The following is a 27,274-nucleotide window of genomic DNA, read 5'->3' as shown; positions in this document are numbered from 1 at the left end:
TCTGGTGAAGTGTCCGTGAGATGGTGCTTGCAGGGTGCACACCCCAGGGTACGGTCAGTAAATCAGAGCTGTTTTTGTGTTATCGGGAGCGATTCTTTTGGCTTCTGGGAGCTAACAGACCAGTCAGGGAGGAAGTACCACCAGCCCAGCTCACACAGTGTCCATGTGCAGGAGAAAGGGCAGTCCTCCCCCAGGAGCATGGATTGGTGGGCGGGATGCCCGCTGGGCCTGCCCCTGCTCACCCGCAGCCAGGCACCTGCTCAATGATTTATGGCAGCCCTGGATTAACTCACTGTTTTTGAAGTGGGATCATCTACCCCGTAGAGAAGGGAGGGTTTAACCAGTTTGGGAACACGGGCTTAAATGACGTTGAATTGCATGGTGAGAAAATTATTCCCCTTCTGACTCCTCATCCATACTCCTAATGATGGAGGTCTCCGTCTGGTACCAGCATGGCTTTCCCATCTCTGCCTTCCTCACAGACCCTGTGCCTTTGGCAGGTGGCGTTTTCTACCCAGAATTATTGGGCTCTATTTCTGTTGTGTCTATTTCCCACTTCCTAGCTCTGCACGGTGGCAGTATCGTAGCCAATGAGGTTTATCCGAGGCGCGATTATTGCTATTTTCCACTTCCTTCTCTGTTCTTCATACCAGTAAAACTGTTTTTTTGTTTGTTTGTTTGCTGCTGAAATATAGAATACACTGTTTAAAGAAAGGTACTTCATTTGGACAGAAGTCCATTTAGAGAAAGAAATACGGTAGAAAGTGCACTAGCATCCGTGGCATATGCACGCGGCAGAAAGTCGTGACAGTGGCACTGGCCAGGCTGAAATTTGGGCCCGGGGTCATCAGATGCTGTTGACCTGTTGGGTTGTGTGGCGTCATGGGGCTTTGCAGGTGAGGCTGGGGTGCAGGCAGGCGTGGAGCCGGCTTGCACAGGGACCTCATGGATGTGGGGGCAGGGTCGTGTTCACTGCCATGGAAACCCTCCGCAAAGCCACCTCTCTGTCCAGACCCAAGCAGCAAATAGGCTGCGCTTACCTCAGGACCCAGCTCAGCCCCGGCCTCAGCTATGTTGAGCAATAGGACTGGCACCTGAGCCCTGATATCTGGCCTTTCCTGTGGGACACACATGGAGAGAAATACGATGGGGTTGAAATTACAGACAGCAGAAATAAAAGCACAGAGCAAGGAATGACATCCCAAACACGTATCAATGTCATCACAGAAAACATCCAGACCCTGGAAAATACACCTATCCCATAAATCCAGAGGACTCCTTTGGAATTGCTGGTGGGGAGGTGGAGTTTCTTGTTGATCTGTGTCTCATGGGGAGTGATGGTAAAAGAACTCCTATTTTGATAGGGTCTCAGAATCTAAAGCTCATTATCTTCCAAGCCTGGTGGCAATGTTCTCGAGGTCCCCAGGGTTGGGTGGTGCCATGTGTTCATTCTTCAGTGAACACACATCTACCAAGGGCCCAAATGTTGCTGGGGCTGGATTTCTCTTCTCAGAGGGGAGCATCTGTGCAATTTTGCAGACATGACAAGGTGGTAGAATCATCAGTAGCATCTTGGATGAAGTGAGTCCTCCCAAGAGCACAGAATGTCCCTGGGTGTGCGCATATGCATGGAATAGTCACATAAGATGGATGACTGAGGATAAGTGTGTTCGCTTTGAAATGGCCTGACTTACCAATGGTTACAAAGACATAATTAGTAATTACTGTTAATAATACTAATATTGGCAGCCACTTTTATTGCATGCCTGCCAATGCCCTAGCCTGTGCTAAAGATTTCAGATGTTGATTAAATCGTGCAATAAACCTGAGAGAGAGAGAGCATTATTAAGCTCTCTTTATATATGAAAGCCAAGGATTTGTTAGCTTCTGTGTTGGATAAGCCACAGTTTTGGGATCCAAACCCAGATTTGCTGGATCCCAGGCACAGAGCCTCGAGGATATGATGGTAGAAGCAAAGGCATGTCCCGAGCTGTGAGTAGGAGACAAGGGGAAAACATCTTGGGACAAGAAGGGTACAGAGGAAGGCTCTCTCGTCCCTCTGACAGCTGGTCCTTGACCGGTGCCATCTTGCCACCAGAAGCCCCCCCAACCTGCCTGGCCCCAGCCCTGCAACGACCAAGCCACCCTTCCACACCCTCTGCTTCTCTAGCTGCTTCCTTCTCCCCAAGACACAACCACTGAGCCACTGGCCAATAAGAAGAGCACCCGAGCCCATCACCACCTCTTCCACCTTGGCTATGCCCGCAGACGCTGCTAGGGGAGGCAACTTCCCCACTGGTCTCCTCTAAGCTCAGCTGCCTCAGCCCCGTCCCGTCCCCACACGGGAGGCTGAGCTCAGCCCCTGGGCCCAGGAGCCATGTCCATTTTCCTGGATGACTAAGCATCAGAGCAGAGTGAAACTGCCCAAGGCAAGGGATCCTGTCTGCCTCACGGAGCACTGCTATTTGTTAAGATGGTTTCCTTCTCAAAATTACACAAACGAAACAGTGAAGTGCGGCTGTCATTGCTGGGGTGGGGGAATTTTTCTGGGGGTCCAGTGTCTGGAGAGTTTGGACTGTACCTCCTGCCTTCTGGACCCCACACCAGGAAGGGCTCAAAGCAGGCCCGCCTGCATGCACACCCCTACCATTGCCCAAGGCTGTCACTTCCCCCTTCCATCATGCTAGGAAGGAAGAGAAAATGTGAGAAGGACCCAAGGGGTCTTAGCCGGCCCCCAGCTTCTCCAATCACCAATCACTTTTTAGAATATCTCCCTATCTACTCCAACATAATGCCAAAGTTAATTGGACTGTCTTTTCTCAAAGTCATCTTACTTGCTGTAACATGTCTCATCCTTTCAGGAGAAAATCGTGGGTGGAGATCTAAGACAACAGGATGGGGCCACCTGTATCCTCTGTGCAGGAAAGACTGTGTTCCCTTTGGACATTTCTTTGGCTTTCAGTTTCTAGACCAAGCACCCTTAGTTCCAGGTGAAGACAGACTAGAGAGCTCACAGTGCCTTCATCTGGTTGCCCGGCTAACCCCAGCCCAGGACTGTTGTGAGGATACACGGCAAGGTCAGCATCAGCAGGAGCAGCTTTGAAAATCCATCAGTTACCTGCTGATTACCTTGTGTCTGGGGAAGGGTGAGAGGTTTTCATGGGCACGTCGTCTTTGATCAACAGCCGATCTGTTAGGTGGGTTTTTATCCTCCTTGGTTCACAGGGGAGGATGTGGGGCTGAATGACATGCTCAATGAGGTGAAGCTAATGAGAAGCAAAGCCCAGGTCTTGTCCCTGCCAGACCAGCGAGTTCTGTGCCCAGCCTCAGCCGGGCAAGGTTAGAGGGGCGGGCGCTGCCTCACCACCACCCCAGGCATTTCATTAGTGAGCCTGACACACTTCCATCTAGAGAAAGTCCCCCTGGTGAACAACATCTCCCCCTAAGCAAGGCTTCTCCACCTCAGCATTGCTGGCGCGTTGGGCCAGACCCTTTGTGCTGGGGCCGTGGCCTCTCTGCATCCACTGGAAGCCAAAACCATGTCTTCCCACCCCAACCAAGTTGCCACCATCAAAACTGTCTCTAGACATTGCCAAACATCCCCTGGGGGGCAAAATCGCCCCCAATTGAGAATTACTGGCCTAAAATAATCATTCAATTTAGTTGAGTTGGACAGTTTTCATAGGAATCTTTTTCCCATTTGCTACTCAAATATAAGTGAGCGTGAAGAAGTGACAGGGGACTCGATGGGTGGAAAAACATGTGCATGGACTACAGACATCACTGTCAGGAAACAGGAAGCATTAGTCTCCACTACCTGGGTTGAAATGGCTTTGCTCTCATCGTTATACATGTTCAGAGTCTGCAGGCCTTCCTCAGAGCTTCTGAGCCTGACTTCGGATACAAAATAGTATCGCAGCAGAAACAGCAGAGTGGCTATAATGAGACAGAGCAGGGAAATGAGTTGGGCAGCTCATCGTCATCAGAGGTTTCAACAGGATCTTGTTCTGATGACTGGTAACTCAGCCATGAACAGACATGGTCAGCTGTGTCTTAATCATCTCCATAGCTATATAATGAGTGTGGCTTGGGGCACAAGTCGGTGCTAGATAATTATTGGTTGAATTGATCAATACCATGTGACCAATAACATTGTATTGTTTATTTGAAAATTGAGCTTGCTTATTCGTGTTCTGCAAGCCCAGGAGCCTAGATATCTGCACATTGCTGCCCCCAGTGTTACTGCAAACCACAGTGTTCCTCTATGGGGTCCATTGCTATAAATTGCTGTCCAATGAATTTCTAGTAGCTGCTTTTGCCAGACAGGTAGCATGTCTGAGTCTCTGAGACTCTGATGAGCCCAAGGGTCATTCTCAAGGCACCCCACTGATCTCTGCCATCTTCTGCTCCCTGGCCCAGAGGACTCCACACTGCTAGCTTACAGCCTGGGAAGAGGAGCCACATCCCCAGGACAGCCGCTGCAGACCACTGACCTGCCAGAATCATGAATGCTGCACAGAGAGGGGCCAGGGTGCCCACGAGGAGCCCAGTTCCTGTGACTGCGACTGATGCCTCCACACACGAGACTCCACCGGGACAGAAACAGACCCTTACATGGACAGTCTGCTTCTGGGAAAGTCCCTGTTTGTCTCTGATGACCAGTGGCACCGAGTAATTACCCAGTGGGAGGCTTCTCAACATTAAAAGTTCAACTGACCGACCTGCAAAAGAGAAACAGACTTTGCATGTGTTGACTTGCTCATTTGCCCATCTACTCAACAGAGATTTACTAAGTCCCTCCCATGCACCACGGCTCTGTACAAAAGTTAGCCAATTTTGGACTTAGAGGGAACAGTCACCAAGACCACGCTCACTTCTATCTGACACCAGCTGTGTGTCCAGGGGTTCTCAAGACCGTGCTCAGGTTTGAAAGTTCCCTAGAAGGACCCATAGAACTCACTGAAGGCTGTGCACTCATCATTATGGTTCATTGCAGCAAGAGGTTATGGATTAAAATCAGCCAAGGGAAGAAGCACAGGGAGCAGAATTCAGAGAAGCACCAAACACAGAGCTCCCAGTTCTCTAGCAGAGTCACGATAGTGTCACTTCCCACATCAGTAAGTGACATAATGCTTAGAGTGCTGTCAGCCAGGGAAGGTCCCCTGAGCCTTGTGTCCAGGATCTTTATCAAGACTCAGTCATGTGAATCTGGTTGGCCATCCAATGGCTGACCTTGGTCTCCAGTGTTGCTGGATGCCCAACGGATGCCCACGTGACCCAAAGCCCCCACCCTAAACCACATCTGTATCTGGCTGGCACAAGACCAAGGTAAACAAAGACATTCCTTTCAGGCAAGACATCCCGAAGGCCTAAAGCTCACCTCCCAGAAGCCAAGGGCAAAGGCCAGAGCTCTTTTGGGGCAATGTTCAATGGCTTACTACATACTCTGGGGCTGGGAACTGTAAACATGAGCTCATAGTTTCATCCAAAAAATATGCTACATTCTACAGACACACTGATAGAAGCTCAAAGGAGAATGTTGACAGCAGATGCCAGTGACTTCCTGGTAACAGCGCCCCAGTTTTCCTTTGGGAGAGCCCCCACCTCCTGAACCAGCCCATTCAGATCAGGAAATGTGAAGCCCAGACCCCAACAAGGCCCAGCACGGGCTCCGAACCAGCCAGTCAGCATATCTGTCCTCCCAATTCCCATCCACAATAATTCATGGGGCAGCTGACCAAAGCCACACAGTGATATAAATCTTCTCGCCAGGTGCTAGGATGAGTCCTGGGGATGCCCAGCAGCCACCCTGCTACCCCGGAGGAGAGCCTGCCTGAAAATGAAGGAACCCAGGGAAAGAGAGAGCCACAGTACGAACATCTTCTAGGGATATCCCTTGAGCACCTAGACCCAGCTCTGCTATAACACAGGCTTACTGGCATCTTTTCAGTTACAAAAACCAATAAATAATAATAATTATTATTATAGGATACTTATTAATAATAATTATAGGATAATAATAATTATTATAGGATGATGATTATTATTTTGCCTGGGTCAGTTAGAGTCAGGTCATTTTCAGTCCTTTATCCCTGCCCAATACCAAAACTCACCCCGATTTTCCCCCAATTTCCATGTGTCTCCTGCACTTTCCCACGAATTGTCCAACTCAAATGTAAAGGGGTCTGCATAGGGCTCCAGGTCACCATCCTCCGCTTGGAGGAGGAGGGTCTCATTCAGTGCAGACTCACAGACTTCCACATATCGAGAATGGGGATGGAGAGCGGGGGCGTTGTCGTTGACGTCGGACAGGAAAAGCATCAGGGTCCCCGTCCCAGTCTGTGGCGGGAGGCCTGGAAATGGGGGAGTTCCAGGAAGGATTGCTTGTTAATTAAAGAGCCTGCTGGATGCACACAAACCCCCGGAGAATGAGCAGTATCATCCCCCGAGGAAAGGAGTCATTGTGCTGAAACCATTTCCCTTTGAAGGTCCTAGGCTTTCCTCTAGGTGCTTGCTCTGTTCTCCTGCTTTTTTGAAAATTCAGAATATCTGGGAAGGGTAAGTTAACAAAACACTTACCACCTCAAGTCATTTGTAGAACCAGGTAGAATATGGAATCATTCGTTTTTCCCGGTGTGAGCCATGCCAGGTGTAAAGAAGGGGGTGGGGCAGGAGTGAAATGGGTGTGACGTGGTGATGGAGATGTTTGGCCTCTTGGCTGTGTCCACGTCGGAATCCAGGTTGTCACCAGGCACTACAGTCTTGCAAGATGTTCACCAGTAGGGGACACTAGGCAGTGGGTACTCTGGACCTCACCACATTGTTCCTTCAGGTCCCTGGAAGTTGGACCCCCACCTTGCTCTCTCCCCACTTAAGACTGATTAGGAACACAGATTTAACATCTTCCTAACCAACATTCTACTAGTTAGTCACACAAATGGGACATACACCTACATTTCCCTTAAAACCTGGGCTTTAACTCACAGATTTCCTTAAACACAATTATTAAAGTTGAGAGTTGTTATTTATTCATCTCTGTGTTTTTGCAGGTTTCAAAGTCCAGCCTTGGGAGATCATAGAGAAAAGTGTTGTATCGTGCTCAGAGCGCTGCTCACCCTGGTTTATGACAAATTTGTCCCACGCAATCATGTTCACCAGAGCCGATAAGCCATTCCAAGTACAGGGAAACTGTGCTAAATATTTATCACACACCGCCAGCTTTGAGGAAGAGCTAGAGTTGTTTTATGGAGGGATGAAACAGACACTGGGTCTGATGGCAGCTTCCTCATTGGCTCAATCGTCTCTTCTGAATGAATACCGCTTCTCTTCCCATGGCACTGGTCCTTGGTTTGCCATTTCAAAAATTATCGTGAAAAAATAGTTGCCAGGATGGATGCATAGTGCTGAAAAGGTTTATTTTATGTATTTTTCCCAGTTGTGCTGACTCTCACTAGTGTTATTTTCCCTCAGGAAACAAGGAAACACACTCCTCCCCCCCCAATTTTGGGTAAACACTTACCATCATCAACAGCATGCGCGATGATTATGTAAAAGCTATCATTTACATAAGGGGATTCTCGGTCAATTTGCTGCCTGGTGGTCACTGTTCCTGAGAGTTCATCTATGGTCACCCAATTTGCCAGATCATAAGCCAGTTTATATCTTGTAGAAGGAAACACATGCAATTTTTAAAATTAAAATTTACATCAAAAGGCAAATCAAAATATATCATAGCAGACACAGATCCTATCACAAGTAGTATGGGAAATTGTAAGTGGAATCATATGGAATTTGTCTTTTTGTGACTGACATATTTCACTTAGCATAATGTCTGCAGGTTCATCCACGTTATAGCATACTGAAGAATATCCTTGGTTTTTAAGGCTGAATAACATTCTGTTACGTATATATACCATGTTGTGCTTATCTGCTCATCCTTCAGTGGACACTTGGGTTGCTTTGTCATTTTAGTTATCATGAACAATGCAGCTTTGAACGTGGGTGTACAAATACGAGATCCTGCTTTCAATTCTTTGCATAGATATCCAGCAGTGGAACACTATGGATCATATGGTGCTCTACTTTGAATTTTTTTGAGGAACCATCATCCTGTTTCCCTCAGTGGCTGCACCAACTTATATTCCCACCAACCACGCACAAAGGTTCCAATTCCTCCACATCCTTGCCAACACTCGTTTTCTGGTTTTTTTGATAGTTGCCATCCTTATAGGTGTGAGGTGTAGTTTTGATTTGCATTTCCCTGATGATTAGGAATGTTGCGTATCTTTCATGTGCTGATTGGCCATTTGTGTATCTCTTTTGGAGAAATGTCTGTTCAAGTCCTATATCTGCTTTTGGATCAGGTTGTTTGTATTTTTCTCATGTTGTGTCTTAGGAGTTCTCTATATATTCTGGAATTAGTCCCTTATCAGTTATAGGACTTGCAAATATTCTCTCCCATCCTGTGGGTCACCTTTGTACTCTGTGAATAGTGTCTTTTCATGCACAAAATGTTTTGATTTTCATGAGGTCCAATTTGACTATTTTCTCGTTTGTTATCTGCGTCTTTGGTGTCACATCCAAGAAATCATTGCCAAATCCAGTGTCATGATGCTTTTGTCCTACACTTTCTTCAAAGAGTTTTATTGTTTTTGGTCTTACATGTAGGTCCTGATCCATTTCTAGTTAATTTTTGCATATGGTGTCAGGTGACCTGTTTGCACATTCAGATCTCCAAGTGAGTCTCCTGTAGAGGGCATGGACCACGTGTTTTATACATTCTGCCAGTCTCTGTCTTTTGATTAAAGAGTTTAATCCATTTATGTATGAAGCAATTCTGACAGTAAGTCCTTCATCAGCCTTCTCCTTCCTTGTTAGGTTTTCTGTCTCCTTATTGGCATTTCCATTTTGTTCACACACTGTTTCTGGTCTTCCTCCACATCCTCCTTTAGGTCTTGGAGCATTTGTAAGACTGTTGTTGGGAAAGACTTCATCTAACCGATCTGCCATCAGGTATTTTTCAGGGGCAGTTTCTGTTGATCTATTGTTTTGAATGGGCCTCACTTTCCTGTTTCTTTGTATGCCTTGTGATTTTCTTCTTGAACGCTGGGCATTTGGATCTAACCATGCGGGAACGCTGGAGATCAGATTCTCCCCCTTCCCAGGGTTTTCTGTTTTTCCTTATTGTTTTTGTTTTTGTTTTTTATTTTTGTTCATTTGTTGGACTGTCATGGGCTGTCTCTGTGCTGAGGATCAGCTTCTCAACTTAATGCCCTCTCAGGCCTTTCCTGACCTTTTCCCTGGGCACACCGGCCACTTTCTGATTTTCCTCCTACAGGTGGTTGTTGTGGAATTGTCCTAGCCTTTAATGTCTGGCTCCCGAAATAGGGAAAAGCAAACAATGAAGAGGGGAAAATGCAGGCACCAGTCCATCCAATCCCCGGAAGCCACTTCAGCTGGCGGGGGAGGGGGTCTGCCACATCAACGGAAGGGCAAAACCAATGGCTGCCTTCCTCTTTGGCTGCACCTCCGGGAGTGAAAGCAGCAATCAGCGAGCAGAGCACTGACCCCTGATATTTGGGGGACAGAGATTTTTTTTTTGCCCACTCTGACTCCTGCAAACTCTGTTTGGCCATTCCAGGAACAGGTGCACAGCTGCTGGCCACCGGCCGGGGATAGGGAGCAGTTGCTGCTACTGTGCTAAGAGCCATAATTGACCAAAATTAACTGCAGTTTACCATCCAAGCCTTTCTCTGGCAGTTGCAAGCCTTCAACAGAATCCGGAGTTCCAAAACAGGTACGTGAGACAGATTCTTCCCGTGCAATTGTCTGGGTGGGGAGAGATTCCTGATGCTTCCCACTCTGCCATCTTCCTAGGGATTATGGCAACTCTATGGCAAAACACTGAGCAACCCAAGTGGACGCCCACAGGTGGATGGAAGAACACAGTGTGGTCTGTACGGACAGTGGAATATTATTCAGCCTTGAAAAGGAAGGAAGGTCTGCAACCTGCTACCACATGGATGAACCCAGAGGACGTCATGCCAAATAAGCAAAATAAGGCAGTCACAAAAAGACAAATACTATACAATCCCACTTCTATGAAGCACCTTGAGTAATCAAATTCACAGAGACAGAAAGTAGCGTGGTGGTTGCCAGTCGGAAGGAAGAGAAATGGGGATCTTCTTTCATGGGAACAGACTTTCAGTTTTATAAGATCGAAAAGTTCTGGAGATGGACAGTGGGGATGAATGTGCAACAACATGAATATACTTAATGCCCCTGAACTGAACACTTAAAAATGGTTAAAATGGTAAACTTTGTGTTAGATATATTTTACCACAATTAAATTTAAAAAACCCCACTTCTGTTGCCCAGAAGCCAGAGGGCTGCCGGTTTACAACTTTTAGTAAAAAGGGACATAGAAACACATAACAAATTATTTTAATATAAGAAAAACGGTATAAAAGCGCTGTGTGCTAAGTGCAAGGGGAAAAGAGCAGGTGTGCTTCCCCAGGGGGAGGGGGTCAGAGGCAGCTCTGGAAGGAAGAAGGCACTGAACGTGGGCCAGCGGGCCTTGTCCTGGTGGCTTCTGGTATTTTCATAACTGAGCTGGAGTCAACCTCACCTGCCCGCCAAAGGGCAGGTTTCCACCAGGAACGCCCACGGGTAGGGGGCTGGTTCTGTTTAAATGACCACACTCCCCATTCCTCTCTTCTCACCTTATCCGGCCGGCAGCTCTGTCTGGATCTGTAGCATTGAAAATTCCCAGCTGAATTCCAGGCCTGGCACCGTCGACCTCACTGACGACAAAGCTCCTGGGGTGAAAGGCTGGTGGGTCATTGACGTCCATCACCTGCACACTCACAGTGGTGCTCACCACCGCCCCCCGGGGCCCCTGGACCTGGCCCCCCTCACAGAGGAAGAGCGGCTCCTCGTTCTCCACGGTGATGACAAGGCTTCGTACAGGGCGAGTTTCATAATCCAAGGGCTGCGAGTCCCAGAGAGAGGGTTTCATGAGCACCTGCTGCTTCTCTGGCTGGAGAAAGCTCAGTATGTGATCACGCACACCCAGAGTGCATGGCTTTTGCAATTCATTTATTATTTACACCATTTTTGGTAATGACCAAAAGACAGTGGCCAGCCCATTTTCAAATCACTTACGGAGTTCTGGTTTGTTTTTTTTTTTTCCCTCCCCCTCTCCTGGTTGAAAAGAGCCACCATCCATCAGACAGTAATGAAAAATGTAACAAAAACCATAACCTAATGAAACATTAATGTGGCAACGCTGCTGCAAAAAAAACCAGGGGAGCTTAAGGAAATACAGAAATTAATGATCACAGTTACTCAGGGTGCAAAGTGGGCAGTGACTTAAAATGACTGAAAAGCTAGGAATATTTGAGATATTCAATCCCAGGCATCTGGCATGGAGTACCCCAGAGCCTTGCTGTTCACAGCATGGTTGGGGCCCACGGGCATCACCCGGTACTTTGTTCCTCTGATAGGCAGGAGCCCAGGCCCCATCCCAGACCTTCCAACCCAGGCCTTTCAACCTGATCCCCACACTGACTCGCCAGCATGGCACCAGGACACTGGTTACTCCAGGGTCTAGCTGAGAGCAATTAAGACTAAAAACAATGGAGTCAGACCACCTCAGTCAGAACCACTCCGGCTGTGTGACTTCATGTAAACGACCCAACCTATCTGGGCCTTGTTCCTTATCAGTGAAAGGAGAAAATAATACTTTTCTGCAGGGCCAGCTCCTCATTAGGCACAGCAGGCGAAGTGCCAGGGGCCCACAAGACTTTTAGGGGTCCATGCATACCTTCTAATGTCTTTTAAACTCAGAAGGAAAAAAATGAACTTTCAGGATTAGAGAAAATGTCTGAAATATTTTATCACATCAGAAAAAAAAATAAACATTTTAGGACCTATATAAATCTATTTTGTCTCAAACAGAAAAAATTAAATTTTGAAGAACTTGGCACATTGTCAAAAGTAATTTTCAGTATTGATATTATTTTGGTGGGGAGGTTCCACAAAGGCAAAAGGGCCAAGGGCCTGTGGCAGCCGGCACTCATAACACAGCCTGCCCCCTCACTGGGGGCCACTGGGACACACAACACACCACACCTCACGTGCGTGGCACAGCGGGCACTCCCCGACACTGGCTGCCATCTCCCTATCGGGACTCCTGCGGAGAGGGGCCCCAACACTGCAGCCACCTGGCAGGTGTGCCTTCCCCGATAGCTTTACCTTGATCACATTTAAAATTCCTTCATTGGTCTCAGGGTCAGTCAGAATGTCAAAATGTCCCTCTTCGTTGCCATTCAGTATGTGAAATTTTACTCTCCAAGCTGATGTAAATGGCAAGTCACCATCTTGGACCAGGAGACGCAACATGCTCTGGCTTGTGCAGCCTTCAGAAATCTGAATCCTGTACTGGGAGAGGCAATCATCATGTCCACACCATGGGGATAAAGACACACAATTGAAAAAGAAAGCAAGAAAGAAAATGTAAGTCCTTAGCACAAGAACATGGATATATGCTATTTAACTTGACCTCAAATGATCTGAAGCTCTGCCTGACCCATCACAACAAGCATCTATTCCTTCTCCCTGTGACTTGTGTCTACAGCCGAATAACTTTAAAAGTCCTCTTAAATCCAACTCGATGCACTGTTTTTCTAAGAATCTTTAAAATAATAATGCACACCCTAGTTTATGCTGCTAAAAAAACCTAAATCTTCTAAAATAGAACTCTTATAGTGACTTAGATTAAGACAATCATTTTTCTAACACATATAGATCTTTAGCTTGTTATTCAGTGCTTTTGGCAACAAGATAATTTCTCTTTGACAAGTACATGGAAACAGGGTTTATTTTCCCCACCCTTAGTTTTGAGAGCAGAGCTTTTTACTAAGCCAGAGAAAGATTTCAAAACAAGGTTCAATATATTTCAGTTATTCTGTACTGTTTGGTGAGGTGTTTTCATTTGAAAACACTTCAGCTTTTCTCTATATAATTTTTTTTAAGATTTTTTTGCGTAGGCTCCACGCCCAGCATGGAGCCCAACGTGGGGCTTGAACTCACAACCCTGAGATCAAGACATGAGCAGAGATTACGAGTCAGACACAACCGACTGAGCCACCCATGCACCCCTTGTCTATACAATTTTTTAAATTTTTTTCAAACAATACTTTTTGAAAATAATTGTTTGTAGCATTTATTAATATTCAACAAAGGCTCCAATGTGCCAGATTTTGTCTTAGGAACAGGATGGCCAAAACTCCATCCCCAGGGAGCAGATGATTAAGAGAGTGTGTGTGTGTGTGTGTGTGTGTGTGTGTGTGTGTGTGTGTGTGTGTGTGTGTGTGTTGGATAGGGACAGGAAGGAGGGGGTGGATGCTGTGTGGGGGATTGAACTTGGTCGTTGGGAAAGGTCTTACTGAGAGAGGTCAGGAGAAAGAAGTAAAATAGATATTTTTCTTTTAAAAAATGCATATGAGAGAGCAAAAAATATAAAATAGGAAACAAATCCTGAGTGTTTTTAGCAATCTTGCATATCTCAAGTGGTGTGGCATTTCCAAATGATCTGGAATGTGGGTTTCAGTGCTTTCTTCAAGCATGTGGATTGGTAGCATTTGAAATCCCGTGTGGAACCCTGTATATAAATCAGGTGATCTGAGAAAGGCTCAGCCAGAGCCCACCTACTCATCTTCCCTATTCTAGAACTCCAGATGTTTGAAAAAGCGCAGGTCTGGATCTCACCCGGGGGCGAACCTGCCCCCCAGGGGACATTGGGCAATGTCTGCAGACATTTTTGGCTGTCACGCCTGGGAGGTGCCCTGGTGTCTAGTGGGCGGAGGTCAGGGATGCTGCTAAACATCCTACGGTGCACTGGGCGGCCTCCCCTGGTCCTACAACAACGAATTTCCCATCCCCCGTCAATAGTGTGGAACTGAGAAACCTCCATGTAGAGTGAGCATGGATTCTGTATCTTCCCTGTGCCTCGGCTTCCTCGTCTGTAAGACAGAAATCATGTGCGAGTCCCAGCACCTCAAAATGAAAGCGTGCACGTGAAAGCTCTGAGCACAGTTTCTGGCACAAAATAGTAAAGAAACGTAAGCTCATAAGTCTATTATTAAATGATTCTGTATCAGGATGGTTGATGTCCTCATCTAGTTTAAGTGATCTTGGAGAATGACACGTATCTTTGGTGTTATGGAGAATTCCCTCAGTAAAACTGAGCCTAGAACTTGGGGCCATTTATGCAGGGCCATGGCGTCTGAGGAGGCCCAGGTGTCTTACATTCTCCTGGGTAAACGTGGGCCTGTGGTTGTTGCCTTCTTGCACGTTCACATGAACCATGGCCGTGGATGTCAAGGGAGGTTCTCCCAAATCCTTCACTCCAACTAGTAGTGTAAACCACGGAGCAGTCTAGGTGGGAAGGAAAAGAACAGTCAAGCCCTTCAAATACAGCAAAGGGAAATATTAATAAAGTAATAATCCATCATAGCAACTTCAATAGCAAGTCCAGCCACAGAGGGTTTTCCACTACAAACATAAGTCCTAAGTCTGGGGCTCCAAGATAGAGAACACATTTCAGTTTTTAAAAATAATAAAATCCACATAACCTCATAATCTAAGCATCCTGAGAGTTGTATTTCTCCACTAATACGGTCAATCTGGAAGCCACTTTCTTTCAGTGACGGTGTTTGAGAAATAAGGAAATAAAGGACTTGAGAATTTGGAGTATTTTCTTCATCCAAATCAACTGTTAACATCTGGAAAATGGGTTGACCTGGAAAGAATTGTTTTAACAGTTACTATTGACCAAAAGCAGCATATCAAACCAATAGAGTGATGATACTTTGCTAAATGACATGAAGGCATCCACCAGAATGGACCGAATACTTAAATATAAAATCAAACTATAGACACACTATAAAAACTAAAAAGGGATATTTAAATAGTCACAAGAACTTTCTTTTTTTTTTAAGATTTTATTTACTTGATAGAGAGAGAAAGAGTATACATAGGGGGAGAGGGAGAAGCAGGCTCCCCGCTGAGCAGGGAGCTGGACGCAGGGCTCGATCCCAAGACCCTGAGATCATGACCTGAACCAAAGGCAGACGCTTAACTGAATAGGCCACCCAGGTGCCCCTTAATAATCACAAGAACTTTCTAATCACAATTGCAAATGCAGAAGACATAAAGGAGAGAATTGATAGATCAGACAGATTTTTAAAGGTGTGCCAAGAAGAACTATATAGACAAAATTTTAAAAGAAATGATAAACCAGGAAAACATTTAAAATATATATGGCAGACATAAACATTCTTAATACAGAATGAGAAGGTTAAAATCAAGAAAAATGACAAGCACAGGAACAGAAATGGACCAAGAAAGGAACAAGTATCTGGTACACAGAAATGGACAAGAAACCTATCAACATACGTAAGCACTTAATAATCAAAGATGAACCCCATGCCAGGCCCCCCAGATGTTGCCGGTAGGTGAGTAAAGCGGAACACTTAAATTGTATGGGCAGTCAGAACCAGCCATTCTGCTCTTCTAAATGATGCCAAGTAAATAATGCTTCAGTGGACACAGATTTAGCTCAATATGTTCACTGAAGCATATTTTGTGAAGATAACAAAAAGTGGGCATGGCACATAAATGTCTAACAGTAGGAGATTAAGAAGCCTTGAAGCACATCCATGAAATAAAATATTACACAATAGGATGCTGAAGGAGAACACTTTTGGGTTACAAACAGTAAATTTGCCATTTTAGAAAAGAAAATTCATAAATATACACATATGAAAAAGCACACCCATACATTTGTAAATATTTATTATATACCCATATATATTTTGCACTATGATAAAGATGAAAAATGCATTTGTAATTATATATAAAATCAGGGAATATATATACACATAGATAAATATACAGTGTGTGTACACGCACACACATACAAAATTGGAAGAAAAATACTGAAAGAATATAAACTAAAACATTAATGGTACTTATCTCTAATTGGAAGTATTAAATAAGCTTTCTAGTTCAGTCTTAATGTCTTGGAATTTTCCAAATTTTCTAAAGACTATTTTGTGAAATAAATAATGTTTTTCTGTTATTAAAATAGATGCACATTCTAGTGAAAGTGGTTTGGATTTAAAGACACAGAATCTATAGCTCAGAAACTTTAGATGTCATCTCGTTGCCATTTTACAGGTGAGAAATTTACAGAGATATTCAGGAAGGCACTGTTCAGCTCTGCCTTTCTCCCTCAGTGCATCTGACCTATTTTAGATTGGTCTTTACATATCAGCTCTTGCCACAGACACAATTTCCACCTCATTTTATTGTCAATACAAAACGATACTTACAGACCTCCAAGCATTCTGCTCAAAACCAGAGCCTGCCACCTTCGGGATGAGAAGAGTAAAATTTCTCCCTAAAGACAACGAGGATCAGGCACCACAACATCGAAGCAGATGGACCAGAGAGGACCAGAGGGGAGAGGAAGCCCCCGCACCCCCGCCGCACGCACCTGCAGGGTGGTTCTCCTTCACACTGATGTTGAATTCCTTCTCAGGGAACTGGGGTGCGTGATCGTTCACATCGCTGATCCTAATGTTGAAAATCAAGGAATCATCCATGACCTTTCTTGTTAAGCGATCCACAACATCAAAATAAACCTAGGAAGCAGAGAACTGTGTGAATGTTGCACGTTCATTTACTTGATGTCATGTTATATGTTCATGTCATCACACGGTTTGCATCCTCTCCTGCATTAGCCAGAAAGTTTCTGAGGGCAGGGATCTCATCGCTGTCCTTCACCTCGTGACCCCAGGGACTGAGCACAGTGCTGGCACAGACGAGGCACTCAGTAAACATTCGTTATGATCAGGTTCTAATCTCAGTTTCTCTACCAGGGTAAAACATAGCCAGGTTGCTCAGGAGCCTCAGTTTCTGCTGTTGGTGCTGTCATGAGAAATACAGATGCTAACCAACACTCCTGCGACGCTGCAGAGGGCAGACCCTTGAACGTTTTAGGGAAAGGAAATGCTCAAAGTAACTAGCCCAGCTGTTGCCATGTCGTGGGTTCTGCAGTGGTTAGGGATGTCACTTCTGTGTTTGAAGAAGGAGGGTTCACTCATCTCGAACATGCAGCGGGAAGTCTTTCCTCTCAAAAGGTCTCAAAACAATACTTTAGGCTTCTTGCTTTAGTCTCTTAAGAACTTTAAACAAAGGAGCAAATCGGGGCGCCTGGGTGGCTCAGTCGGTTAGACATCGGACTCTTGATTTCAGGTTAGGACACAATCTCAGGGTCATGGGATCCAGCCCTGTGTGGGGCTCTGCTCAGCTGGGACAGAAGGAGTTCAGAGTCCCAGAAAAAGGAGTGGGAAGGGGTGACATCGCGCGGAGGAGCTCTCCGCTCTGGAAACGGTGCTTTCTCAAGGGTTGTTTGCTTGCAGGTACAGAGCCCTGCTGGGGGACCCTGAGCAAGCACGGGGTTTATTCCAGGAGAAGCAGCTTCAGTGAGGCCCAGGACCGAGCTCCTACATAGATCACCTCCTTCCTGCCTCACAGAAGCCTTAGAGGGAGGCATTCTTGGTGCCCTACTGTGGACCACGGAGAGGTTCCATGGCTGTCCACTCTCAGCGCAGCCCAGATTCAAGTCCAAGTAGATGTAGACTTGACTACACCATCACTCCCCTCCACAGCTACCCAGAGCCCACAGCAGGCAGCTTCACCAGCCAGGGGTCTTAGCACCTTGCCAGTTTCAGGCAGAAATCTCTCCTTTCCCCAGAGCCCACAAGAGCTCCGCTGCACCCACCTCCCTGGGCCTCTTTCCTGCAGACTTGTTGGCATCCACTCATCAGCCTCTGCCACGGTGGTCCCGCCAGCTGTCCTCAGTGGTGGCCTGGGCCCCAGGCTCTCCGGGTTCATCTGTCTCCTCTCCCCTCGGGACCACTGCACTGGTCTGCTCCCGGGAGTCCAACATACATTTTTTTTTAAATTTCTGTTCAAGCAAATTGGCTTTCTCCCACACCATTTCCACATGCTCTTCTATAATTTATGACTGTGCGGGCATCTCTACTCCCTAATCCCGCGGACTTCTGGCCCCAACACAGTGCCAACTGTAATCCTTCCACTTAAAAATAAGAACCCCATGTATGTTTTATGTTTATTATGTTATATTCCATTTATTATCCTAAAAGCTACATCAGAGATCATCAGTTCTGTTAGATGCCTGAGAGGCGTAGTGCTGTTTATTCTTTGGCGAGATGCTAAGAATTTCCGGGGACTCAGAACTGCAATGGAGAAAAGAAATGTCATGGATATTTTCTGCACTTGGAAAGGATTTTCAGCCTTTGTTATAGCCTTAAGATTTAGATCCTTGGGTGACACACCACAGTGTGGTGACATGATGGAGGGGCATATGACCACTGAAATGGCACGTGCAGGATATGTACTCTTAGTCACACGGGAATACTTTAAATGCCAAACACGCAAGACAAAGTCACTTGTATGCATAGGTTTCAAGTAGGCAAAGATGAGTGCATTGGCATAAAGATCCACAAATGATGATTTTGAGGAATATAAAAGAATATTAAAGAATGACTTGGGTGCCTGCGTGGCTCAGTCATTAAGCGTCTGCCTTTGGCTCAGGTCATGGTCCCAGGGTCCTGGGATTGAGCCCTACATTGGGCTCCCTGCTCAGCAGGAAGCCTGCTTCTCCCTCTCCAATTCCCCCTGCTTGTGTTCCCCGTCTTGCTGTGTCTCTCTCTGTCAAATAAATAAATAAAATCTTTTTAAAAAAAAAGAATGACTTCCCTGAGTGTATTTGTATCCGATGAAATTGAGCATATTTTAATATAAACAGATGAGACTCCTACACAGAAAAAGTCAGACTTTTCCCCTTTCCAGCTGTGTTTTAAATCTTCCGGCAATTCTCAGCTGGTGACACTGCATTCTTTGCAGGCTTACGGAATTAACAAGAAGTCAGCCCTCCCCACCCCACCCCCACCTCCCAAACACAAGTTTTTATATGTTTTGGCTAATTTTCGTGACTCCTTCACTATTCCCCAAGAACATAGCAGTGGTACTGGGAATGCCTTTTGGCCAGCCCTTGGGCTGACTTCATTCCTAATACATCCTGGCTTTATGCACAGCCAAAACCCGGTAGCAAGCATCCTTCTGCAGAAGCAGGAGGCTGAACCAGAAGGCCCCGGCCTGTGTGGTGTTTCTGTGACTCCTTCTTAGCCCGCTTTTCACAGCTGGTAATCCCTCTCATCAGCCTGTTTCTTGTCTTCCTAGCAAGTATGGTAACCCCTGCTTGCCAGTTTCCTCTATCTGCTGCAACAACTGGGTGCCTTACAACAAAATGTGTTCTCTCACGCTTTTGGAAGCTACAACAGGCTTGGTTTCCTCTGGAGACTCTGAGCCTCTCCTCCAGCTGCTGGGGGGCTGCCAGCAATCGTGATGTCCCCCGCCTACAGATGCATCACCCCCGTCTCTGTCTCCAGCCTTCTCCCCTCTGTCCTCTGTGTCCAAATCCTCCTCCCTTTATAAGGATGCCAGTCGCCCTAATCCAGTATGACCTCCCCTTAATTTGATGACATCTACAAAGACCCTATATCCCAATAAGGTCATATTCACAGGTACCAGGGGTAGGACTTGAACCCATCTTTTTGGAAGGCACAAGTCAACCCACAACACCCTGGAAGCAGAGACTACATTCTGCCGTGCTCATTCATTCATGGAACATAATTGAGTGAAAACCTACAATGCGCAGAGCCCTATTCCTGACTCGGGGGAAATGCGTTCCAGTGGCGAGATTGACCACCCACAGAGAACCAAACACGTTTCAGGCATACAGTTCAGGTGGTGAGAAGTAATAAGGAGACAGTAAACTGGGATCATGAGACAGAGAGCCACCGGTGGGGGCACGCCTCCAAATCCCCACCCTGTGTCTTCCCTCGTGGAAGTTCCCAGTCAAATGAGGGGCCAGCTAGCAAGTGATTGTAGAGTTTGGTGTAAAACGACGGCTGTGATAACAGTTGTGGGGATCAGATCATGGGCTTGAGCTTACCCAGCAGGTCCAAACACAGGTTTGGAAATCCTGACGGAGCAGGACCCATGGGGATGCCACTCATGCTCCCACAGTTTTCCCGCTTGCTCTAACTGTTCCCTGGGACCTCTGTGTGACATGCCAAGCTTTTCCACTTGGGCCTCATGTGTCAGAAAACAGTCTCATGGGTTTGGCTTAGGCATTATCAGCTTCCAGCAAAAAGTCCCATATTAAACCTCATGAAAGCCAACCCTTGAAATGTCAGTGAAGTTGTTAAAAAGCAAACAACAGCAGGGCGCCTGGGTGGCTCAGATGGTTAAGTGTCTGCCTTTGGCTCAGGTCATGATCTCAGGGTCCTGGGATCGAGCCCCGCATCAGGCTCCCTCCTCAGTGGGAAGCCTGCTTCTCTCTCTCTCTACTGCTCCCTGCTGCTTGTACTCTCTCACGTTCTCTGTCGAATAAATAAATAAAATCTTAAAAAAAAAGGCAAACAACAGCAACCAAACAACAACAACAAAACAAAGACCACAAGCACGAAATGTTTTGCTCTGTCCTTGCACAAGTCACGCCCACTACTATCTGTCCTGGACCCTCCGGACCCTCTGCACTCAGCACATGGCAGCCGAGGGCCAGCGCAGCACCCTCTCCTGGGAGCTGGCTGGAGATGCAGAGTCTCGGGCTCCACCCTGACTTACAGAAACAAATGTGCATTTTTACAAGATCCCTTGGTGATCTGTTTGCTCACTCAAGATTTAGCAGGGCTGCCCAGGGTCACCCTCAGATCACTCTATGTTCCTTCTATCTAATAGACATTGCACATTTACTAGATGAGGCAAGGGTTTATGTGAATATAGTGAAGACCTGCAGAGTCATCTCTACATGACTTCTGGAGTTTGGGGAGAATTTCTCCCTGCTTAAAAACTAGAGATTCAGAGCCTATCAATAAGTTAAGGACGGGCGCCTGGGTGGCTCAGTTGGTTAAGCGACTGCCTTCGGCTCAGGTCATGATCCTGGAGTCCCGGGATCGAGTCCCACATCGGGCTTCCTGCTCAGCAGGGAGTCTGCTTCTCCCTCTGACCCTCTTCCCTCTCGTGCTTTCTCTCTCTCATTCTCTCTCTCTCTCTCTCAAATAAATAAATAAAATATTAAAAAAAATAAGGACATCCATTTTATTATGTATATAAGTATTTTGAGGTCATTAGAGAAAAGGTATATAAATTACTTCTTTGAGGTGTTCTTTCCCACCCTGAAGAAGTTAATGTACCACCAAGCAGGCCCGAGAACCAGCTCAGTTCCCAGCAGAAGTCAAAACAACAAAGGCTATTTAGCATCCTGAGCATCCCCTATAAGGTGAGGCTGGTAGCCTAATACACCACCATGGCTTAGGCATTTTACTTTATCGCTTCCTTTCCTGGTTTTGAACCTGGATTTCAAATTCAGAGTAGACCATGGTGTTGGGGTTTAGGAGATCCTAAAGAACACGGGGAGTCACAAGAACAAACTGACACCGGGTACGTAATTGCTTGTTCATCAGGTGTTAGGCAACCGAGGGGTCTGCTTATAGCTTCTGTCCACACATTTCAACTGTGACTCAAAAGCAAATTAGGCCATTTTATAAACATTCTATAGCCCTACCCCCAAATGCTTTCAGATATCCTGATGGTGCTGGGAATCCGGTCATTAGAAGGAAGATCTGTAGTGGCTCACATACCTCATCACAGTGTCCAGAACTTTAAAAGAACATTACAAAATTAGCCTCCCTGCCCATGCATGCTTTTAAAGCTTGCCACAGTGTATAATGTGCAGTCTCCCATGACATGGCATGTGGGCAGCTTAACTAATGCTTGCTGAATACAATAGTCCCGCAACAACTTTACAATAAATCCAAGCTGAGAGTATATCAAATGTTAGGTACCATAAAAGATGGTGTTGTCTCTCGATCGACAGGGCGGTGAACATACACTCGTCCGTTCCTGTGATCTACAGAAAACAAACCAATCTCCGGATATTCATCCACACCAGGTCCACTGATTAAATATATTAATGACATGTTATGAGACATATCATTGAACAGCTGCAAGGGAAAAAACAAAGGGGGGGGGAAAGAATGAGAATAAACCACAAGGCACGCCAAATATCAAGGCTAGGATTCAAAGACATTTTTAAAGCACCACACCTCACAATCGCTCATCTGAGGGTTTGTCCAAAAGAAACAGAGAGACAGGCAAAGAGGTGGGAATGACGTTTGTCACAGTGAACAAGTGGGAAGAATATGCACATGTCCTTCCTAAGGGAAAGACTCCTAGCTCAGTACCCCCTTCATGGGGCAAGGGCCCCCAGTCTTTAGGACTTACACGCTCTGCGCCAGAAAGGGGGCCGTGCCTCACTGGTAAACCAGAAAGGCAACTTGCAGAACGATATGTGTAATGTGATCCCATTTTGTCAATATGGACTCACCTTGGTGAGACTATAGAGAAATACCTGGAAGAGTACATACCGATGTGTTAATAGGGATGATCCCTTCGGGGAGAGAGGAGGAACACTCGCGAGGCTGACATTCAGAAAGGGCTTAGCGGGAGCCAGCTGACTACGTGCCTGACTTGTCTTAGCCTATTTAATCTTTAAAACGACCCTATAATGTAGGTACTGTCGTTGACAGCACCGCGTGGTGGGGAAACAGCAAGGATATGGGACTCCCGCAGCAAGGGTACGTTGCGTCTGCGGTAGGAGCCCACCGTGTCCCCCAGACTCTCAGGAGTAGATCGTTTCAACCACTGAGCCTTAAAAACTTTCTGTATTTTTTTTATAGTAGGCATCTACTATTTTTATAAACACTGCAAAAATATAAATTAATTTTTTTGTCCAGAAATCGTTGGATGTCAATGCTGTAGGGATCTAGTCACTCAGCATGTAATTCACAGGTCCATTGGGTCAGGAGTGTCATGGAAAGAATGACAAGGGCCACGTGCAAAAATTCCAGCATCCCAACATGGTCACGTGATAGCTTCGACCTCAGAGGGAGGGAGACGGCAAGGAGTCGGGGGACTGTGGGAACAAGCCCCATCCAGTTGTTGCCACGTGGGAACATAGGCTCCCTGTGGGCAGATCTTCCAACTTTCAGAAAAGCCGCTAGAAGTACAGAATTTCTACTACAATCTTCCTGTCGTTTCCATCTCCTTATGGTAAAATACACACAATGTAAAGTTTACTACCTTCATCATTTTTAAGTGTGCGTTCAGGCGGGACTAAGCACACGCACACTGTTGTGTGGCCGCCACCACCATCCGTGACCAGAGCTCTTGTCATCTTACCAAACTGATGCTCTGTCCCCCTCACACAATGAGCCCTCATGACCTCCCTGGCAGCCCTGGCAGCCCAGCTTTGCTTTCTATTTATTCATTTTTTTAATCTCCCTTTTGCCCCCACCTCCCAGTCTCTGGTAACCACCATCTCCTTATTTTTAAATAATACATTTGCATGGGCCAAATAAAGCAGGCTTTGTCCCAGGGGACTGATGTTCTCGGCACACGCTCACATGAAGTGACTTGCCCGAAGCCCCCCAGTCAGGTAGAGGTAGAGTGGGTTCTAGAACCCAGGACAGCATTCCTCTTTCCACTGCACGCCCTGGCCTCCCAAGCACGTAGCCCTTCAAGACTCGGTCCTCCTGCCATACGGGGCGTGCCTAGTCAGAGAGGGTGGCGGGGGCCTTCCTCACCTCACCAACAAGTTTGGGAAAGGGTCCTTGATCTTCCTCCTCCAGTTCCAGGGTGGTAATAACCCATCTTCTCTTGGATCGCCGTAGGGACCGGTGGCTCTCTCCCTGAAATTATAGCGACAACCATGAGGATGATGGTGACATCGATGTAGCAGGTACGGATGGGCACTTGATTGGCATTATATCCCCTGTCCTCATGACAGCCTCCAATGCTTAGATATTAAAAGTGCCTGTTCTCCTGACAACTGTAGAGGTGTTTCTAGACTTTGGGACATGGGCAACCTACTGATTTTACACGGATCCTGAGATCTTTAGGGGCTATGCAGACATAACATTAAAGAGGATTGCCTACTGTGTGCCAACACCTGTGCTATGGCAGACACGCACACAGTTGCTGAGTGAATGAGAAGGTTACTCCCTCCTGTTTCCCTCTGTCTTTCTAAAATAGTCAATGAGAACGTCTCCATTCAGTGCCGATAGGTCTTTAATGCCTCTTCATCTACTACTTTCACTTTTAACAGGAAGAGACTCAGACCCAGACGTTAGGCTCAAATATTTGTCAGGCGAGAGACCAGAGATAGACAGTTTAACCATCTATTTATTACAAGCAAAGCTGCTTTCTAGCCACGGTAGTTTTTATCCACAAACATGTAAGCCTTTTCAAAAATTATAGTTGACTCTTGAACTATGCGAGGTTGGGGCACTGCCCCCTGGGGTAGCCAAAAATCCCTGTATAACCTTTGACTTCTCCAAAACTTAACTGCTAACAGCCTATTTTTCACTGGAAGCCTTAGTGATAACATGAACAGTCGGTTAACACATACTTTTTATGTTATGTGTATTATATACCATATTCGTAGTGTAAAGTCAGCTAGAGAAAAGACAATGTCATTAAGAAAATCATAAGAGGGGGGCGGAGCAAGATGGCGGAGGAGTAGGAGACCTGGATTTTGTCTGGTCTCAGGAATTCAGCTGAATAGGGATCAAACCATCCTGAACACCTATGAACTCAACAGGGGATCGAAGAGGAGAGTAGCAACAACTCTCTGAACAGAGAAGCAACCACTTTCTGGAAGGTAGGACGTGCGGAGAAGTGAATCCGAGGCGATATTCGGGAGGATAGACGGCGGGGGAGGGGGCCTCCGTCGGCCGCTTCTGGCAAGTGCTAGAGCCGCGGAGCCCAAAATCGGACCTTTTAGAAGTCGGCTCCGCTGAGGGACGTCGCTCCAGTGGCTAAGCGGGGGGGTGGAACCCTCGCGGGACAGTGTGGTCTCAGGACCCTCAGGGTCACAGAAAGACCGGGGGTGCCTGAGTGCGGCAGAGCTCCCAGGGATCGGAGCGGGGAAGCCGGCTGCAGAGACGGAGCCGAGGCGCGGGCTCTCAGCTCGGGGTGGCCACAAACTGTGATCCGCGGCCCAGTCGGGCCACTGCTCCTGCAGCAGGGACCCAACAAGCGGCAGATCCGGGGAGAATCCCCTTCCTCCCCCGGGGGGAGCGGCGCGGGAGCGCATCGCAGGGATCTGATGGGTTTGGAGACTGCACACGGGGTCGGTGCCAGAGATAGAAACGCTCGGTCACAGGCCGGGTGAGCACGGAGTGCGGCCGGAGACCGGGGACACGGGAGTGACTGACTGCTTTTCTCTGGGGGCGCACTGAGGAGCGGGGCCCCGAGTTCTCGGCTCCTCCGGGTGGAGATTGGGAGGCCGCCATTGTCACTCTCATTCTCCAAAGCTGTGAGGAGAGCTTGCAGGGAACAAAAACTCCCCAGAAGAAACCCGAGCAACTTGCTTAGCCTGGACCGACAAGGGCGGGGCAATTCTGCCTCCGGCAAAGACATTTGGGAACCACGGCAACAGGCCCCTCCCCCGGAAGATCAGCACAAACAGCCAGCAAGCCAAGACCAAGTTTACCGATCAAGGAGAACGGGAGAACTCCAGCGCTAGGGGAATACTGCACATAGAATTCATGGCTTATTTACCATGATTCATTAGTTTTTCAAAGTTAATTTTTTAACTTTTTTTTTTATTTTTCTTTTTCCCTTTTTCAACCAACATCTTATTAATCTCTTTTTGGAAAAAAATTTTTTTTATTTTTCATTTCTAGAGTCATATTCTATCCCTTCATAGTAGATACCCTTATTTTTGGCGTATATATATATAAGTTCTCTCTTTAAAATTTTGAGATACAGTTTCTTCTAACAGATCAAAATATACCCTAAATCACTAGTGTATACTTTCTTCTAGTCTCCTGCCTGATCACTTTCTCTCCCTTTTTTTTCTTTTTTTTTTTAGTCTTCTTTCTTTTTTCAAACAACTTCTTATCTTCTCAATTCCTTTTATAAAATCTTTTATAATTTTCATCTTTACAGTCATCTTCCATCCCTTCATTGTATCAACCCTTATTTGGAACATATATGTCTTTCTTTCTGTAAAATTTTAGGAGGCACTTTCTTCTAACAGACCAAAATACACCCAAAATCTAGTGTGTGGCACTGATCTATTCATTAGCCTGATCATATTTGATCATATTCTATTTTTTTGTTTTCTTCTGTTTTTGTTTGTTTTTATCTTTTTCTTTTTTTTTTTTTTTCCCTTTCTTTTTTCTTTCTTTCCCTTTCTTTTCCCCTGGTTTCAGGTCTTTTCTGATTTGTTTAGGGTATATTTTCTGAGGACGTTGTTACCCTGTTAGCATTCTGTTCTCTCGTTCATCTATTCTCCTCTGGACAAAATGACAAGACGGAAAAAGTCACCTCAGCAAAAAGAACAAGAGACAGTACTGTCTGCCAGGGACCTACTCAATACGAACATTAGTATGATGTCGGACCTAGAGTTCAGAATCATGTTATTAAAGATACTACCTGGGCTTGAAAAAAGCATGGAAGGTATTAGAGAAACCCTTTCTGGAGAAATAAAAGAACTAAAATCTAATCAAGTCGAAATCAAAAAGGCTATTGATGAGGTGCAATAAAAAATGGGGGCACTAACTCCTAGGATAAAGGAGGCAGAAGAGAGAATCAGCGATATAGAAGACCAAATGATGGAAAACAAAGAAGCTGAGAAAAAGATAAACAGCTACTGGATCACGAGGGCAAAATTCGAAAGATAAGCAATACGATAAGACGAAACAACATTAGAATAATTGGGATCCCAGAAGAAGAAGAAAGAGAGAGAAGGGCAGAAGGTATATTGGAGCAAATTATAGCAGAGAACTTCCCTAATGTGGGGAAGGAAACAGGCATCAAAATCCAGGAGGCACAGAGAACCCCTCTCAAAATCAATAAAAATAGGTCAACACCCTCACATCTAATAGTAAAACTCGTGAGTCTCAGAGACAAAGAGAAAATCCTGAAAGCAGCTCGGGAGAAGAGATACGTAACCTATAATGGTAGAAACATTAGATTGGCAACAGACCTATCCACAGAGACCTGGCAGGCAGAAAGGAATGACATGATATATTCAGAGCACTAAATG

The 27,274-nt window shown here is 46.2% G+C and overlaps 1 protein-coding gene and 1 pseudogene across 1 annotated transcript in view; one reads left to right on the top strand and one right to left on the bottom strand.

The window, feature by feature from the left end:
• Positions 1 to 27,274, bottom strand: part of CDH26 (cadherin 26) — a 40,509-nt gene that overhangs the window by 4,255 nt on the left and 8,980 nt on the right. The window contains exons 2-13 of the mRNA XM_027622609.2: positions 23,805 to 23,909; positions 22,005 to 22,163; positions 16,562 to 16,709; positions 14,637 to 14,803; positions 14,311 to 14,439; positions 12,256 to 12,441; positions 10,722 to 11,038; positions 7,520 to 7,662; positions 6,114 to 6,353; positions 4,494 to 4,721; positions 3,818 to 3,936; positions 1,041 to 1,118 (exon numbers count right to left, since the gene is read on the bottom strand). Coding sequence (XP_027478410.1) covers positions 1,041 to 1,118; positions 3,818 to 3,936; positions 4,494 to 4,721; positions 6,114 to 6,353; positions 7,520 to 7,662; positions 10,722 to 11,038; positions 12,256 to 12,441; positions 14,311 to 14,439; positions 14,637 to 14,803; positions 16,562 to 16,709; positions 22,005 to 22,163; positions 23,805 to 23,909 — 2,019 coding nt within the window. The remainder of the gene's footprint in view (positions 1 to 1,040; positions 1,119 to 3,817; positions 3,937 to 4,493; positions 4,722 to 6,113; positions 6,354 to 7,519; positions 7,663 to 10,721; positions 11,039 to 12,255; positions 12,442 to 14,310; positions 14,440 to 14,636; positions 14,804 to 16,561; positions 16,710 to 22,004; positions 22,164 to 23,804; positions 23,910 to 27,274) is intronic.
• LOC113938876 lies at positions 562 to 724 on the top strand (annotated as a pseudogene).

The sequence above is a fragment of the Zalophus californianus genome, chromosome 8, assembly GCF_009762305.2.
Source record: "Zalophus californianus isolate mZalCal1 chromosome 8, mZalCal1.pri.v2, whole genome shotgun sequence".
NCBI classification, from domain to species: Eukaryota; Metazoa; Chordata; class Mammalia; order Carnivora; family Otariidae; genus Zalophus; species Zalophus californianus.
Note: the sequence above shows the minus strand (reverse complement) of the source record. Positions and strands in the feature narration are given on the sequence as shown.